The sequence below is a fragment of the Bufo gargarizans genome, chromosome 2, assembly GCF_014858855.1.
Source record: "Bufo gargarizans isolate SCDJY-AF-19 chromosome 2, ASM1485885v1, whole genome shotgun sequence".
NCBI classification, from domain to species: domain Eukaryota; kingdom Metazoa; phylum Chordata; class Amphibia; order Anura; family Bufonidae; genus Bufo; species Bufo gargarizans.
In genome coordinates this window covers 151,988,771-152,005,437 of record NC_058081.1, presented here as the reverse complement: position 1 = coordinate 152,005,437, position 16,667 = coordinate 151,988,771, and the positions used below count along the sequence as shown (strand labels likewise).

The following is a 16,667-nucleotide window of genomic DNA, read 5'->3' as shown; positions in this document are numbered from 1 at the left end:
ATTGAATACACAGTGAAAAGTTTAAATAGGGCCACCAAGGAGATATTAATCACCACATTCCAATACTCCAAAAAAATAATAATACGACAGTTATACTTTAATGAAATGTTTAGAAATTAAGAATTGTAATATATTTTAGGGACTGGCAAGAGAATACCAATAGTGGCTCTAATACTAGAAGGTGGTCCCAACACTATCCTTACAGTCTATGAGTATCTTCAGCAGACACCTCCAGTGCCAGTTGTGGTCTGTGAAGGGAGTGGCAGGGCAGCAGACCTCCTGGCATATATGTATAAGCAGACAGAGAGTCAAGGGTAAGAGAAACCATTTGTATCTCTTTATTTCAAATCTTTTGAATTGCCGCATTAATATTATATTTCTCATTTATTCCTAGAAATCTTTTGGATGGTGTACAATCCGATGTTATAGCCACCATAAAGAAAACATTCAGCCTCAATCAGAGTGAAGCTATCCATATGTTCCACACTTTAATGGCGTGCATGAAGTCAAAGCACCTAGTGAGTTTAATGATCCCTGAATGTCTTTTGTACATTCAGTATTTGCGATGGTTACATACTGTATTATGACTATTATTGGTGATGATTACTTCATAAAAGGATAGCTCTTACAGTAGAAACTACACACAAAAAATCCACAAATGGCCTAGGATTTTAAACTGAAAAGAGTTTCCATATGTATTAAAAGCATAGGTTTGTGAATGCAAATTCCAGAAAAATATGTATGACATACATACAAAATTATGATTTCTTTCTGCTCCTCTTAAATGCATTGTCCAGTTAAGAAATTCCATTTTTAAATATCTTATTAGGAAATCATGAATTTATAGAGAGGAGTCCATCAAAGTGGAGAACAGCTACAAAAGAGCATCTCTCGATCTAGAAGTATTTCCCCTGTGGTGTAGCTGTAGGGGCAGTTAAATGGAATGTTTAAGCATAGATTTCTAAAGTTAATCTGTTTTAACCTAGTCCTAACAGCAGCACAATAATGGGGCATTTCCGCCGTTATGTACAAGTAGGATAGAGTGAATTTTTAATTAATCAAATTAATTACTAATTAAGTAAAGCATGCTGAGCCTATGTAAGAACATCTAGCCTCTCTCACCTAGTGTTTAATATAAAGAAGTAATGTACTTAGGGTGGGAATCTTGTGCTGCTGTTAGGACTAAGGGAAAACAGTCCCTTAATCCTGGTCACTAGGAATCTGGTCACCTCACCATGAGATCAGTCTGTGGCTCTTCCTAAATCTTGGTGATATGCTTGAAGATCCCCAAAACCATAGACCATTCTTCCAAGACTGCTAGACATTGAGTCTGTCAGTTAGCAACAATGTTGACAGAGCTTCATTTAAGAACAGGAGATGGGTCAGGCTCAATTCTGTCCATATATGATACTTTGCACTTCATATAGAAGAGGTTCTAATCTTGTGCCACCATGCTTGTTGATATAGAGCACTGATGTCATGTTGTCTAGCCTTACATGTTGTCTATAGCTTTAAGTTATTTGAGGTTTGGAGGATAAATACCTGTCAAGGGGCTCCAAGAGCCAACAGACTGTATGCCTCTCCAGAGGTGATTCTCAACCTTTTTGAGAGATATTAGTAGTCAACAGGATCCAGGCTGGATCAAGGAACACTCGTCTCTGAGATGTTTTTTTTTACCATCTGAAGGGTTGACAAGCTTGAAATAATAGGGTGCAACTACTGTTCAACCAGTCCAGGTTATGTTTCCACAGGCTCAAGGCCATGGGGCTCAAGAAGCTGCCAATGTAACTGCTGATGCTGCCCTCAGCAGTTGCACCCTCTGCCGCCATGATGATTTGCCCAGCAGGAGGAACGGTGATAACTTTCTCAAGGGAGTCTATTATAAAGTCTAAAAACATTTTAATTCTTGATAAAGTGACATAACTTTCCCCATTCTAATGTCTAACCCAAGTATTGGACTAACTCAACAGTAGTTTGTAGTGGCATTTATTTGCCAATCATCAAAGCATGGAACCAGAGATTTTTTCTGTGTTCTTAAAGAGTAGGCTATAGTGGACACTATCAGTTAAAGGTGTTAGTAGCTGAGGAGCTCCTGAGCAAAAGAGCTGTGAATTGCAGGTGCTTGACAATGTTTCTTTCTGCATAGCTATTCTTAGCCATTGCCTGAGACAGGAACAAATGGGCAAGCAAACAGATACATTGGAGCTTGAATTACAGGAGAATAAGGCCTTGTTCCTCTATCTGGAGCATAGATTTTTTTTTTTTCTAGAAATATCTGATACATTTGCACAAAAGAATGAGCAAATGACTTTCTGGCCATTTTGAACTGCAAGACAATTTACTTTCTCCAGAACAGCACCAGCTGAGTGCAGGCATGGGTCTCCCATCCATGCCAGCAGCCAGCTCAACTGTGTTTAGCTTCCCACATTAGGCAGAGTTGGGCCTCTTCAGAATTGAGAAGTTGTGGTCTGCACAGCCTTCCTAAATGACCTTATCAGTTATTAAAGCATCTTGTTTCAGTATAGGAACCTCATATGAGATGTTTCACATCTGAAGGATTTCTATTTTCGCAGAATGACTGCTGTAGAGATCTACTTTTCAAATCAGATAAGGTCCCCATAATTTTATCCAGCTCTGAGCCAAAGAGTCTACCTGGCTCATACTCTAACCCAAGTTTGTACCTGGAAGGAGTATCCAGCCTGTTCCAGAGAGCAAATTCACCTGGTGTAATCAATGCTACAGACTTGGCCAACCAACTTATCTGTTGGGAGATGGTATCACTGCCAATATATCACAGCTGGAGCTTAAGAAGGTTCCATTTCCTTTGAGTTTTGGAGACATAATAAGCCCCTGTAACACCAAAAGTTGGCTGAGTGTCGGCCACTCATTGGAGTGACCCATAGGATGTTGAAGATTTGACCCATCTCAGCAGGTACAACAGAATACCTGGACAATCTGGCTACAGATATATCTCTTTTTTTTAAAGGACCCCACCTGACAAGTATTTGCCTGGCCTGAAGCGGTTTAACTTTGCAACTCATTTTGCCATCATAGTGTAGCTTTTTTTTCAAAGCATCAGCTACTTTGAAGACACTAGGCCCCGTAGAGGTGAAGAATGGCGCTTAACCGGATGGACATAAACAATTTCTGTTTTTGCTTTTCTTCTCCAGAAATAATATTCTTCTTACTTGTTCTTATTTTTTTCTTGGGCATGATGCACTTGGGTTGTTTCACCTGGCAACACTTAAAGTTTCCTGACAGTTTTTTGCAGCATCCAAAACGTAGCATTGGTGCAGTGTTTGGCAGCATCATGAGTGCCTGAAGGGCGGCTGTCAATCACAGCTGTCCTCAAGCAGGTGACTACACGTTCAGCGCTTTGAAAAAAAAAACTTCCCCCCACTTGGACGGATCTGTAAAGGAAAAATGACTTTACTTCTCAGCATAGGCTCCTTGTGAAGGTTATACACTGCATTTGTCATCTACCAGTGACCTGGCCTATCTTTTTGAAGAATTACTGCCTACTTATCAGCTTCCTTAGTTATGTTTTTGGATAGGTGCAATACCCGTATAATCAACTCCTGGGAAGCTCTTATAACTTCTTAAACATTTTAACACATGGTAAACATGTTTCTGATTGTCTGCTGTAGATAACTGTATTCCATGCTGGACCAGAAGAACAACAAGATATTGATGTTGCAATCCTTACATCACTGTTTAAAGGTCAGTATTTTACCTCATTTACAGTGCTGTCGTCAGGCTTTTTAAGCCAATATTTTCTCTATAACCTAAATATTTGCATATATCGTATACCATGTTCCTAACTAGAGATGAGCGAATTTCGAAAAAATTCAATTGGGTCGGTTCGCCGAATTTTCAGAACATTTTCGATCCGAATTTATTTGTGATGAATCACGTTAAAAAACTGCTATTTCCTGGCTGCAGATAGACTGTATAGTGGTGTAGAACACTGTGTCTTGCAGTAACAAACATAGGGAGTCTGCTGTGATAGTGAAACAATACTGTGAGTCAGTATGACATGCAGATGACAGGTGTCGCTCTTTGCTTCGCTTATTTGAGCAGTTATGGGGCCAAAACTGACCAAATAACTCAAGTGTGAACTCAGCCTTATAGGTCGATGTTAGCGTCCTTAGCTGATTCCATATAGATGTCTACAGAACCTGTTCTATTAAACGCTTATATAAGTAGAGCTCCCCGACTGGAGAGGGTGTCAGCAGTAAGTTTTTGTTGATGTCACCGATTATTTTGCCTTTCCTCTGATTCGTCAGAACAATAACCCCCAAAAAACAGATCCTGTCTGTTGAGCATCCGCCTTCACTTCGTCAGCATTTAGTCAGTAATCCATCAGTATTGCTAAAGCCAAAAAACAGGAGTGGATCCAAAACAGAGATGACACGTGAATGGAATATTTGCATGTTTTCTGTGTTTTGTACGCACTCCTGCTTTTGGCTACCAATTCATAAGCCAATTCTGATGCAAAATAGGGACCATATCATACAGGCCTCACACATGCTACATAGACAGGATCTGTTGTGCGTCTCATTTTTCCTTCCTTCTGACAGATCAGAAGAAGGGTCAAATAAATGATGTCAACCAGGCCAAAAAGGCAAAATAGTGGCCCAGTCATGGAGTGGGGAGGGTGGGAGAACAGCATGAAAAAGTCCACCGAGTAGCCCAATGACAGAGTGGAAAGGTGGCAGCAGCATGAGGAGACCACAAAGTGGCCAGTGACATGGTGTTGAGGTGGCAGCAGCATGAGGAGACCACAGAGTGGTGAAGTGGCAGCAGCATGAGGAGACCACAGAGTGGTGAAGTGGCAGCAGCATGAAGAGACCACAGAGTGGCCCAGTGACATAGTGTTGAGGTAGCAGCAGCATGAGGAGACCATAGTGTGGTGAGGTGGTAGCAGCATGAGGAGACCACAAAGTGGCCCAGTGACAGAGTGGGGAGATGGGGGGGCAATACCAGTACCAGCTGAAGATGGTGGCTGGCAGTAGGAGCACCTGGCAGCAGGTGTGGCATCAGGCAGGTGGCAGCATCAGAAGAGTAGCTGAAGGTAACCAGAAGAAACAGGTCTCTTTTGTCAAAGTGTTGTTGTGGCACCATGGATGATCTAGTCTTATGCATTAGGCACTGGTGTTTGAAAATCCTGGCTATCCACATCTGATTCTTCTTCACAAAGGTCAGTTTCTACACATTTTGGCTAGACAGGTGAGTTCTCCTTGGGGAAACTATGGCCCCTGTCGCACTAAACACCCGCTCTGATGCCACACTGCTGGCTGGAAAGCTTGTCCAGGGCAAACTCGGCCAGTTGCGGCCACAAAACAAGTTTGGCTGCCCAGTAGTTGATGTGGGGTGGCAGGGTGCACTCCAAGTATGCCACAACCTGCTGGTTAAGGTTCTGCTCTATGTCTAGCTGCTGCTGCTGATGAATAGTTTCTTCAGTAGGCAGGGGTGAAGAAAACTGCTCATCAGCGACTTTAGACTTAAGTTGCTCCTGATGGAGCTGGTACTGCTCCGGCCCCCCCACCCTCCCCCATCAGCCATGGCAGTGGAACGTGGGGGCAGAGGGCCCCCCTGGTCAGACCTGCGTGAGGATGGGCGATGGCACACATAGGCAGCAGCCGACTGACTACATAGGATGTCTCGATAGTAGTTCAGTTTGTCCTCCCTCTCAGCGGGTGTAAAAAAGGCCCCCATTTTTCGACCAGTAGCGAGGGTCTAACATGGTGGAGAACCAGTAGTCATCCCTCTGCCGAATGGTGACAATTCGGCTGCCACTACGCAAGCAAGTGAGCATGCTTCAGGCCATTTGGGCAAGTGACTCAGAGGGACTCCCTGCCTCCATCTCTACTGTATACTGCCACTGGGTCCACTTGTCTTCCTCATCGCCCTGTAGCTCCTCTGGCTGGAGCGGCTCCTCCTGCTCCTCCTCTCCTGTCACCTGTGTAGAAAAAACACTCATTTCTCTACACATTGCTTGTGCTCGAATGTCCTCCTCCTCCTCTAGTTGAGCCCCCACAGGGCTCATGTGGCCGTGAGATGTAGTCACCATATCTTCTGCCCCCTGGCCAGCCAGATTTAGCAGCATCTGTTCCAGGACATAAATCAGTGTAATGATGTTGTTCGTCCTGGCGACTGACAAATAAAGTGGCCTCCTCAAAGGGCCCGAGCAAACGGCAGGTGTCACGTATGAGCTGCCACTGGCTGACATCAAAGTTATACAGGGGAGTACCTCTGTCTGCCTGTATCATCGAAAAATCATTTATAGCCTTTCTTTGTTCATATAATCGGTCCAAGATATGGAGGGGGGAATTCCAATGGGTGGAAACATCGCATATCAGCCTATGTTGGGGGATGCCGTTCTGCTGCTGCAGCTCAAGGAGGGTGTGCTTTGCGGTGTACGAGTGGCTGAAGTGCATGCAGTGTTTCCTTGTCATTTTTTAGGATGTCTTGCAGATGGAGGGAAGACTTCAGGAACCGCTTTATAACCAGATGTGCATGGCTTAGCCCTCCTTGACGCAGCACCGACACCATGTTCTCCCCGTTGTCGATCACCATGGTTCCGATTTTGAGTTGTCAAGGAGAAAGCCAGGATTCGATTTCTTGATGAAGGACACGGAGCAGTTCCTCTCCTGTGTGACACCGTTTGCCCAGGCAAATTAGGTGCAGAACAGCATGACATCGCCATGTCCCGCACATGTGGTATGCTGGAGGAGCACTGTGTATTGTCCCTGCAGTGGAGGCTGAGGACACAGTGGAGGATGAGGAGGCAGAGGCAGACATTGTTGCAGGACCAACAGCGTGAGAACATGGAGGCAGAAGCGGCGTCACCTGGCCAAGTTGCTGGTGTGGCTGGGCAGGAACCACATTTACCCACTGGGTCGTAAAGGACATATATTGTCCTTGAACGTAGTTACAGCTCCACACGTCGGCACTGCCATGCACTTTGGCAGACACCGACAGGCTCAAGGACTGGCCCACCTTCTGTTCTACATATGTATGCAGGGCTGGTACTGCCTTATTTGCAAATAAATGATGGCTTGGGACTCTCCACCTCAGCTCAGCACAAGCTATCAGTTCTCTGAAAGGTGCAGAGTCCACCACTTGAAAAGGGAAGGACTGCAGCACCAGCCACTTGGCCAGAAGCACGTTCAGCTTCTATGTCATTGGATGGGTGCACGCATACTGTTGTCTCTTGGCAATCGCTTCAGTGATTGATTGTTGATGGAATGACTGACAAGGAGTAGTAGGAGGAGCATCAGGACCAGCAGATGATGGGAAGGACAGACAGTTCCCTTCGGCTGAGGTGGTGGGGCCTTGACTGCATGAAATTGGGTGCATGCCACTGGGTGATGCAGCAGTTGCTGCGGCAGGCTGAACTACCACATCGGAGCCACGGTTCTCCCCTTTATGATCACACTGCATGTGTTGATGCAGGGCCGTGTTGCCAACATTGGCACCCTGGCCACGCTTCACCTTCTAACCACAAATTCGGCAAATGGCCATGTTCATCTCCTCCAGCGGCCTAACAAAAAATTGCCACACCGCCTAGTATGGCATTTTCCCCCAACACTCCGCACTGACTGTCTGCTACTGCTGTCTCTGTGAATCCCTGGGCCGGTAACCTTTCTGGGCAGGTAGGCTCCTGCCAAGCAGGTGGTATACCCCGGGCACATTAGGCTCCTGACCTCCCACTGCTGCCACCATGCTGACTCACAGCCTCACTGCCACCCTGCTGGCTCAGCCGCTTCCTCACGCGCAAGCTGCCACCCTCTTCTCCTGATGATGATGATGAAGCCCCTTCTTCACCCAGCTCCCAAGTGCGATCGGCTACATCATCATCATGATCCGCTACTGTCTGCACGTCAGTGATGTCCCCTTCAATGGTCTCAGGGCCAGGAGCCTGACCGCTCGCAACACCTGCTCCCACGCGACTCTTATTATCACTACTTGCCCGCCTACCGGAGAAAGGACGGATGTCTCCTCCAGATTTTGCCTGTGCAGTAGCTGCTGACTGTCCTCTAGTAGCTCGTCCTCACTGAAAAGTGGAGCGGAGTCTATGGCATATAATACCTCTCGCACTGAGGGAACTGAAAATGACAGAGGAAGGTTCGGGACAGGTGGGGGCAAAGGGCCTGCTCCCGGGTCATGCCAACTAAGCGTCGTGTCAGAGGAACAGAGGAACCCACCAACTCTTGGCTGGGGATGTCTGATGCCACTTGCGACGAAGTCGAAGACCGAGTCATCCATTCAAGCACTGCTGGGTTGCTGGTCAATACACGACCGCTAGATGATACTGGGAGCTCAGGGCTCTCTCTGTGACTCCTGCTGCCACCCCCCTTCTTCTGCTGCCTGCGACAGAAACATTTTGGCCACTGCCCGTTCCCTTTGAAGGGCCTGTCACCTGTCTGTCTGACCTACTGTATAATAAAAGAATTAATTGAAAATTAAAATAATACCCCCCAAAAAAGGCTGTAGTACAATGTTACTTCACCGCTGAACATAAGACATTTATATATTTTTTCTGATTAATAAACCCCCCCCCCAAAAAAATTATTAGAGTTCACTGCAGAAGGTCAATTAAGACGTATTCTTTTTCCTATAACTACACACCAAAAAAAGAAATATAACAATCACAATTCACCGCAGAACGGCTAATAGGACTTACGTATATTTCCTTTTTCTACACCAAGTAAATGGCTGTAGTACAATGTAACTTCACTGCTGAATGCCAATTATGACATATATTTTTACCTATTTCTACACATCCCAAAAAAAGAAATATAACAATCACAATTCACCGCAGAACGGCTAATAGGACATACATATATTTCCTTTTTCTACACCACGTAAATGGCTGTAGTACAACTTAACTTCACCGCTAAATGCCAATTATGACATAATTTTTTTTTTTTTTCGGATTAACCACTTAAGGACCACAGGTTTATACCCCCCTAGTGACCAGGCCCTTTTTTACAAATCGGCACTCCACAACTTTAGTGGTTTATTGCTCGGTCATGCAACTTACCACCCAAATGAATTTTACCTCCTTTTCTTCTCACTAATAGAGCTTTCATTTAGTGGTATTTCATTGCTGCTGACATTTTAACTTTTTTTGTTATTAATCAAAATTTAACGATTTTTTTGCAAAAAAATGTCATTTTTCACTTTCAGTTGTAAAATTTTGCAAAAAAAACGACATCCATATATAAATTTTTCGCTAAATTTATAGTTCTACATGTCTTTGATTAAAAAAAAATGGTTTGGGTAAAAGTTATAGCGTTTACAAACTATGGTACAAAAATGTGAATTTTCGCTTTTTGAAGCAGCTCTGACTTTCTGAGCACCTGTCATGTTTCCTGAGGTTCTACAATGCCCAAACAGTAGAAAAACCCCACAAATGACCCCATTTCGGAAAGTAGACACCCTGAGGTATTCGCTGATGGGCATAGTGAGTTCATAGAACTTTTTATTTTTTGTCACAAGTTAGCGGAAAATGATGATTTATTATTCTTATTTTTTTTTTCTTACAAAGTCTCATATTCCACTAACTTGTGACAAAAAATAAAAACTTCCATGAACTCACTATGCCCATCACGAAATACCTTGGGGTGTCTTCTTTCCAAAATGGGGTCACTTGTGGGGTAGTTATACTGCCCTGGCAATTTAGGGGCCCAAATGTGTGGTTAGTAGTTTGAAATCAAAATGTGTAAAAAATGGCCTGTGAAATCCGAAAGGTGCTCTTTGGAATGTGTGCCCCTTTGCCCACCTAGGCGGCAAAAAAGTGACACACATCTGGTATCGCCGTACTCAGGAGAAGTTGGGGAATGTGTTTTGGGGTGTCATTTTACATATACCCATGCTGGGTGAGAGAAATATCTTGGCAAAAGACAACTTTTCCCATTTTTTTATACACAGTTGGCATTTGACCAAGATATTTATATCACCCAGCATGGGTATATGTAAAATGACACCCCAAAACACATTGCCCAACTTCTCCTGAGTACGGCGATACCAGATGTGTGACACTTTTTTGCAGCCTAGGTGGGCAAAGGGGCCCACATTCCAAAGAACACCTTTAGGATTCACCGGCCATTTTTTACAGATTTTGATTTCAAACTACTTCGCACACATTAGGGCCCCTAAATTGCCAGGGCAGTATAACTACCCCACAAGTGACCCCATTTTGGAAAGAAGACACCTCAAGGTATTCCGTGAGGGGCATGGCGAGTTCCTGGAATTTTTTATTTTTTGTCACAAGTTAGTGGAATATGAGACTTTGTAAGGGAAAAAATAAAATAAAAAAATCATCATTTTCCGCTAACTTGTGACAAAAAATAAAAAATTCTAGGAACTCGCCATGCCCCTCACGGAATACCTTGGGGTGTCTTCTTTCCAAAATGGGGTCACTTGTGGGGTAGTTATACTGCCCTGGCATTCTAGGGGCCCTAATGTGTGGTAAGTAGTTTGAAATCAAAATGTGTAAAAAAGGACCTGTGAAATCTGAAAGGTGCTCTTTGGAATGTGGGCCCCTTTGCCCACCTAGGCGGCAAAAAAGTGACACACATCTGGTATCGCCGTACTCAGGAGAAGTTGGGGAATGTGTTTTGGGGTGTCATTTTACATATACCCATGCTGGGTGAGAGAAATATCTCAGCAAAAGACAACTTTTCCCATTTTTTTATACAAAGTTGGCATTTGACCAAGATATTTATCTCACCCAGCATGGGTATATGTAAAATGACACCCCAAAACACATTCCCCAACTTCTCCTCAGTACGGCGATACCACATGTGTGACACTTTTTTGCAGCCTAGATGCGCAAAGCGGCCCAAATTCCTTTTAGGAGGGCATTTTTAGACATTTGGATCCCAGACTTCTTCTCACGCTTTCGGGCCCCTAACATGCCAGGGCAGTATAAATACCCCACATGTGACCCCATTTTGGAAAGAAGACACCCTAAGGTATTCCGTGAGGGGCATGGCGAGTTCCTAGAATTTTTTTTTTTTGCCACAAGTTAGCGGAAATTGTTTTTTTTGGTATTTTCTCACAAAGTCTCCCTTTCTGCTAACTTGGGACAAAAATTTCAATCTTTCATGGACTCAATATGCCCCTCATGGAATACCTTGGGGTGTCTTCGTTCCGGAATGGGGTCACATGTACTTATACTGCCCTGGCATTTTAGGGGCCCTACAGCGTCAGAAGAAGTCTGGAATATAAATGTCTAAAAAAATTTACGCATTTGGATTCCGTGAGGGGTATGGCGAGTTCATGTGAGATTTTATTATTTGACACAAGTTAGTGGAATATGAGACTTTGTAAGAAAAAACAAAAACAAACAAAAAATTTCCGCTAACTTGTGCCCAAAAAAATGTCTACATGGAGCCTTACAGGGGGTGATCAATGACAGGGGGTGATCAGGGAATCTATATGGGGTGATCACCCCCCTGTCATTGATCACCCCCCTGTAAGGCTCCATTCAGACATCCGTATGATTTTTTACGGATCCACGGATACATGGATCGGATCCGCAAAACACATGCGGACGTCTGAATGGAGCCTTACAGGGGGGTGATCAATGACAGAGGGGTGATCACCCATATAGACTCCCTGATCACCTTCGTCATTGATCACCCCCCTGTAAGGCTCCATTCAGACGTCCGTATGATTTTTTACGGATCCACGGATACATGGATCGGGTCCGCAAAACACATGCGGACGTCTGAATGGAGCCTTACAGGGGGGTGATCAATGACAGAGGGGTGATCACCCATATAGACTCCCTGATCACCTTCGTCATTGATCACCCCCCTGTAAGGCTCCATTCAGACGTCCGTATGATTTTTTACGGATCCACGGATACATGGATCGGATCCGCAAAACACATGCGGACGTCTGAATGGAGCCTTACAGGGGGGTGATCAATGACAGAGGGGTGATCACCCATATAGACTCCCTGATCACCTGCGTCATTGATCACCCCCCTGTAAGGCTCCATTCAGACGTCCGCATGTGTTTTGCGGATCCGATCCATGTATCCATGGATCCGTAAAAAATCATACGGACGTCTGAATGGAGCCTTACAGGGGGGTGATCAATGACAGGGGGTGATCAGGGAGTGTATATGGGGTGATCACCCCCCTGTCACTGATCACCCCCCTGTAAGGCTCCATTCAGACGTCCGTATGTGTTTTGCGGATCCGATCCATGTATCCGTGGATCTGTAAAAATCATACGGACGTCTGAATGGAGCCTTACAGGGGGGTGATCAATGACAGGGGGGTGATCAATGACAGGGGGGTGATCAATGACAGGGGGTGATCAGGAAGTCTATATGGGTGATCACCCCTCTGTCATTGATCACCCCCCTGTAAGGCTCCATTCAGACGTCCGTATGTGTTTTGCGGATCCGATCCATGTATCCGTGGATCCGTAAAAATCATACGGACGTCTGAATGGAGCCTTACAGGGGGGTGATCAACGACGGAGGTGATCAGGGAGTCTATATGGGTGATCACTCCTCTGTAATTGATCACCCCCCTGTAAGGCTCCATTCAGACGTCCGTATGTGTTTTGCGGATCCGATCCATGTATCCGTGGATCCGTAAAAATCATACGGACGTCTGAATGGAGCCTTACAGGGGGGTGATCAATGACGGAGGTGATCAGGGAGTCTATATGGGTGATCACTCCTCTGTAATTGATCACCCCCCTGTAAGGCTCCATTCAGACGTCCGCATGTGTTTTGCGGATCCGATCCATGTATCAGTGGATCCGTAAAAATCATACGGACGTCTGAATGGAGCCTTACAGGGGGGTGATCAATGACAGGGGGGTGATTAATGACAGGGGGTGATCAGGAAGTCTATATGCGTGATCACCCCCTTGTCATTGATCACCCCCCTGTAAGGCTCCATTCAGACGTCCGTATGCGTTTTGCGGATCCGATCCATGTATCCGTGGATCCGTAAAAATCATACGGACCTCTGAATGGAGCCTTACAGGGGGGTGATCAATGACAGGGGGGTGATCAGGGAGTCTATATGGGCTGATCAGTGGTTTATAAAGGGTTAATAAGTGACAGGGGGGGTGTAGTGTAGTGTAGTGGTGTTTGGTGCTACTTTAGTGAGCTGCCTGAGTCCTCTGGTGGTCGATCCTAACAAAAGGGACCACCAGAGGACCAGGTAGCAGGTATATTAGACGCTGTTATCAAAACAGCGTCTAATATGCCTGTTAGGGGTTAAAAAAATCACATCTCCAGCCTGCCAGCGAGCGATCGCCGCTGGCAGGCTGGAGATCCACTCGCTTACCTTCCGTTCCTGTGAACGCGCGCGTCTGCGTGCGCGCGTTCACAGGAAACCTCGGCTCACGCGAGATGACGCCTATTGGCGTTAGCGTAGCCTGGGAGCGCCGCAGAGATGACGCCTTTCGGCGTTAGCGTAGCGCTAAGTGGTTAATAAACCACCCCAAAAAAAAATAAAAAATAATCACAATTCACCACAGAACTGCAATTAAGACATAAAGGAGGTATATTCATAGCTCCTTTTCCTGTTCTACACCCCCAGAAAAGAAATATAACAATGAACATTCACCGCAGGACGGCTAATGGGACGTATCCTTTTAATACACCACGTAAATGGCTGTAGTACAATGTAACTTCACCGCCAAACGGCACTTATGACATATGTTTTTCCCTTTTTTTTTCTATTAATACACCCAAAAAACAAACAAAAAAAAATGAAAATCAACGCAGAATGGCTAATGGGATGTACAGTAAGTACAGTCCTGATCAAAAGTTTAAGACCACTTGAAAAATGGCAAAAAATCATATTTTACATTGTTGTTAACAAGGTTCCAAGTAGAGCTTCAACATGCAACAAGAAGAAATGAGAGGGAGACAAAAAAAAATTTGAGCATTTAATTAATTAAAAATAATGATTAAACTGAAACAGGCTGTTTTTCAGCTGATCCAAATTTTAGGACCACATGCCTTTAAAAGGCCAAATCTGTGCAAAGATGTGGATTCATTGTCATTTTCTGTCAGGTAGTCACACGTTGTGATGGCAAAGGCAAAAAAAATCTCCCTTTTTGAACGTGGCCGGGTTGTTGAACTGCATAAGCAGGGTCTCTCATAGCGCGCCATCGCTGCGGAGGTGGGATGCAGTAAGACACTCATTTGGAATTTCTTAAATGATCCTGAGGGTTATGGAACAAAAAAGTCAAGTGGAAGACCCAAAAAAATTTCATCAGCACTAAGCCGGAGGATCCAATTGGCTGTCCGTCAAGCCACTGGACGATCCTCGACCCAAATTAAGGCCCTTACTGGTGCTGACGGCAGCCCCATAACCATCAGACGGCATCTGAGACTGAAGGGCTTCAAAAACAAAAAACGTCTTCAAAGACCTCGTCTCCTTGAACGCCACAGAACTGCTCGTTTGGACTTTGCAAGAGAGCACCAAACATGGGACATTCAAAGGTGGAAGAAAGTTTTATTCTCTGATGAGGAAAAATGTAACCTTGATGGTCCTGATGGTTTCCAACATTACTGGCATGACAAGCAGATCCCACCTGAGATGTTTTCTACACGCCACAGTGGAGGGGGCGCCATAATGGTCTGGAGTGCTTTTTCCTTCAGTGGAACAATGGAGCTTCAGGAAGTGCAGGGGCGTCAAACGGCCGCTGGCTATGTCCAGATGTTGCAGAGAACATTCCTCATGACTGAGGGCCCTCGTCTGTGTGGTAACGACTGGGTTTTTTCAACAGGACAACACTACAGTACACAATGCCCGCAGGACAAGGGACTTCTTTCAGGAGAATAACATCACTCTTTTGGCACCTCCTGCGGGTTCCCCTGATCTAAATCCAATTGAGAACCTTTGGGGATGGATGGCAAGGGAAGTTTACAAAAATGGACAACAGTTCCAGGCAGTAGATGGCCTTCGTGCGGCCGTCTTCACCACTTGGAGAAATGTTCCCACTCACCTCATGGAAACGCTTGCATCAAGCATGCTGAAACAAATGTTTGAAGTGATAAACAATAATGGCGGTAGCTACTCATTACCGAGTTCATGTTTGGAAGTTGGATTTCTGTTTTGGGGGGGGTTTAGTTTTTTTTGGAGGTGTGGTCCTAAACTTTTGATCAGCTGAAAAACAGCCTGTTTCAGTTTATATGTTGTTTTCATTAAATTGAATGCTCAAAAAATGTTTTGTCTCACTCCCATTTCTTCTTGTTGCATGTTGAAGCTCTACTTGGTACCTTGTTAAGATCCAGCCATGCTAAAAAAGTTTTTTTGCCATTTTTCAAGTGGTCTTAAACTTTTGATCAGGACTGTATTTTTCCTATTAATACACCCCGTAAATGGCTGTAGTACAATGTAACTTCACCGCCGAACGGCACTTATGACATATTTTCTTCTTTTTTTTTTTCCTATTAATATACCCCCCAAAAAACGTAAAACAATGTAAAATCAACGCAGGACGGCTAATTGGACGTATGTATCTATCTGTGATGAATACCACCCCTCGTGTCCGCTTACGTCAACCACGTCGAGCTCACGAGACCTGGTATGATCACAGGGTTTACCAAAACGTGAAGTTACGCCCTCCAGAAGAGCACGTAAGGTCAGGCTGGTATAGTTTACACACACACCTCCTGTCCACGCGGGCACAGAGAGGCAACAAGCTGAGAGAGACTTTTCACTGCCGCAGTGAAAACAGCACACACTCAGCCCGGGTAACTGCCACCAGTTTCTCGTTTGATATAAGCCCGGTCCGCTAACGGGATTATATAGGGTCAGAAACCAACCCGCGGTAGCTTATAACTAGGCCAAAACACGGACGTGGGGATTCGTGATCGAGATACAAGATAGCACAAGATTAAATTATAGATTTAATCGCTATAAGAGCACACTAGGTATAACACACTATACACAGACAATATATACAGTGGTCTGAGGTTACAGATACAGGTTATATGGTTACAACGGGGTTAAGCAGTGTAAAAGTCAGTTACCGAGTATGATGAAAGTTCCTTGTGATGTCCTGAGCTGGAGTCCACATGAAGGGCTGTGATCTCCGGCTATTTCCTGGGTCCCTCTAAACACATGTGTAGGATGTGACCCCTCTTCAGAGAAAGACGCGCCTACTTGCTGGCATCAGACTTTTAACCTGTAGCCGGCCCATCCCCTCCCTGCCTCAGGGAGGGGTCAACTCCCCCTCTTCTAGGCTGACAGCAAATGACCCACAAAACCCTTTAGGGTTCATAGCTCCAGACCAGAGGGTCACAGGGAGATGGTTCTGGGACTAATGGACCTGCCTGGGTTCCGGCTACAAGTAGAGCCCAAACCTGGTACCGGTATGTGGTTTCTATGGGGAGATATGGGTATCTCCCTACCCCGACTGGGTACGAGTAAACAATGACCATGGGACCGTACCTCGTGGCCACCGGGACACAAATATGTATCCGGTTTGCGCCTGCGATGGCCAGGCGCTTCATAATTCCTTATGAGAGGTAGGTGCCAATATGTCTGGGAAGTCTCATTGATCCGGGGCAAGAGCAGATACCCACAGCAGGGGGTTTTCCTGCAGATTCAGGTGGCTCCCAACTGCTGCACAGAGGTGTGAACTTCTCCTTGAAGCTTGGACCC

The 16,667-nt window shown here is 45.2% G+C and overlaps 1 protein-coding gene across 1 annotated transcript in view; it reads left to right on the top strand.

The window, feature by feature from the left end:
- Nucleotides 1-16,667, top strand: part of LOC122925724 (transient receptor potential cation channel subfamily M member 7-like) — a 204,020-nt gene that overhangs the window by 71,734 nt on the left and 115,619 nt on the right. Inside the window, 3 exon segments of the mRNA XM_044277070.1 lie at nt 140-314; nt 395-518; nt 3,648-3,720. Coding sequence (XP_044133005.1) covers nt 140-314; nt 395-518; nt 3,648-3,720 — 372 coding nt within the window.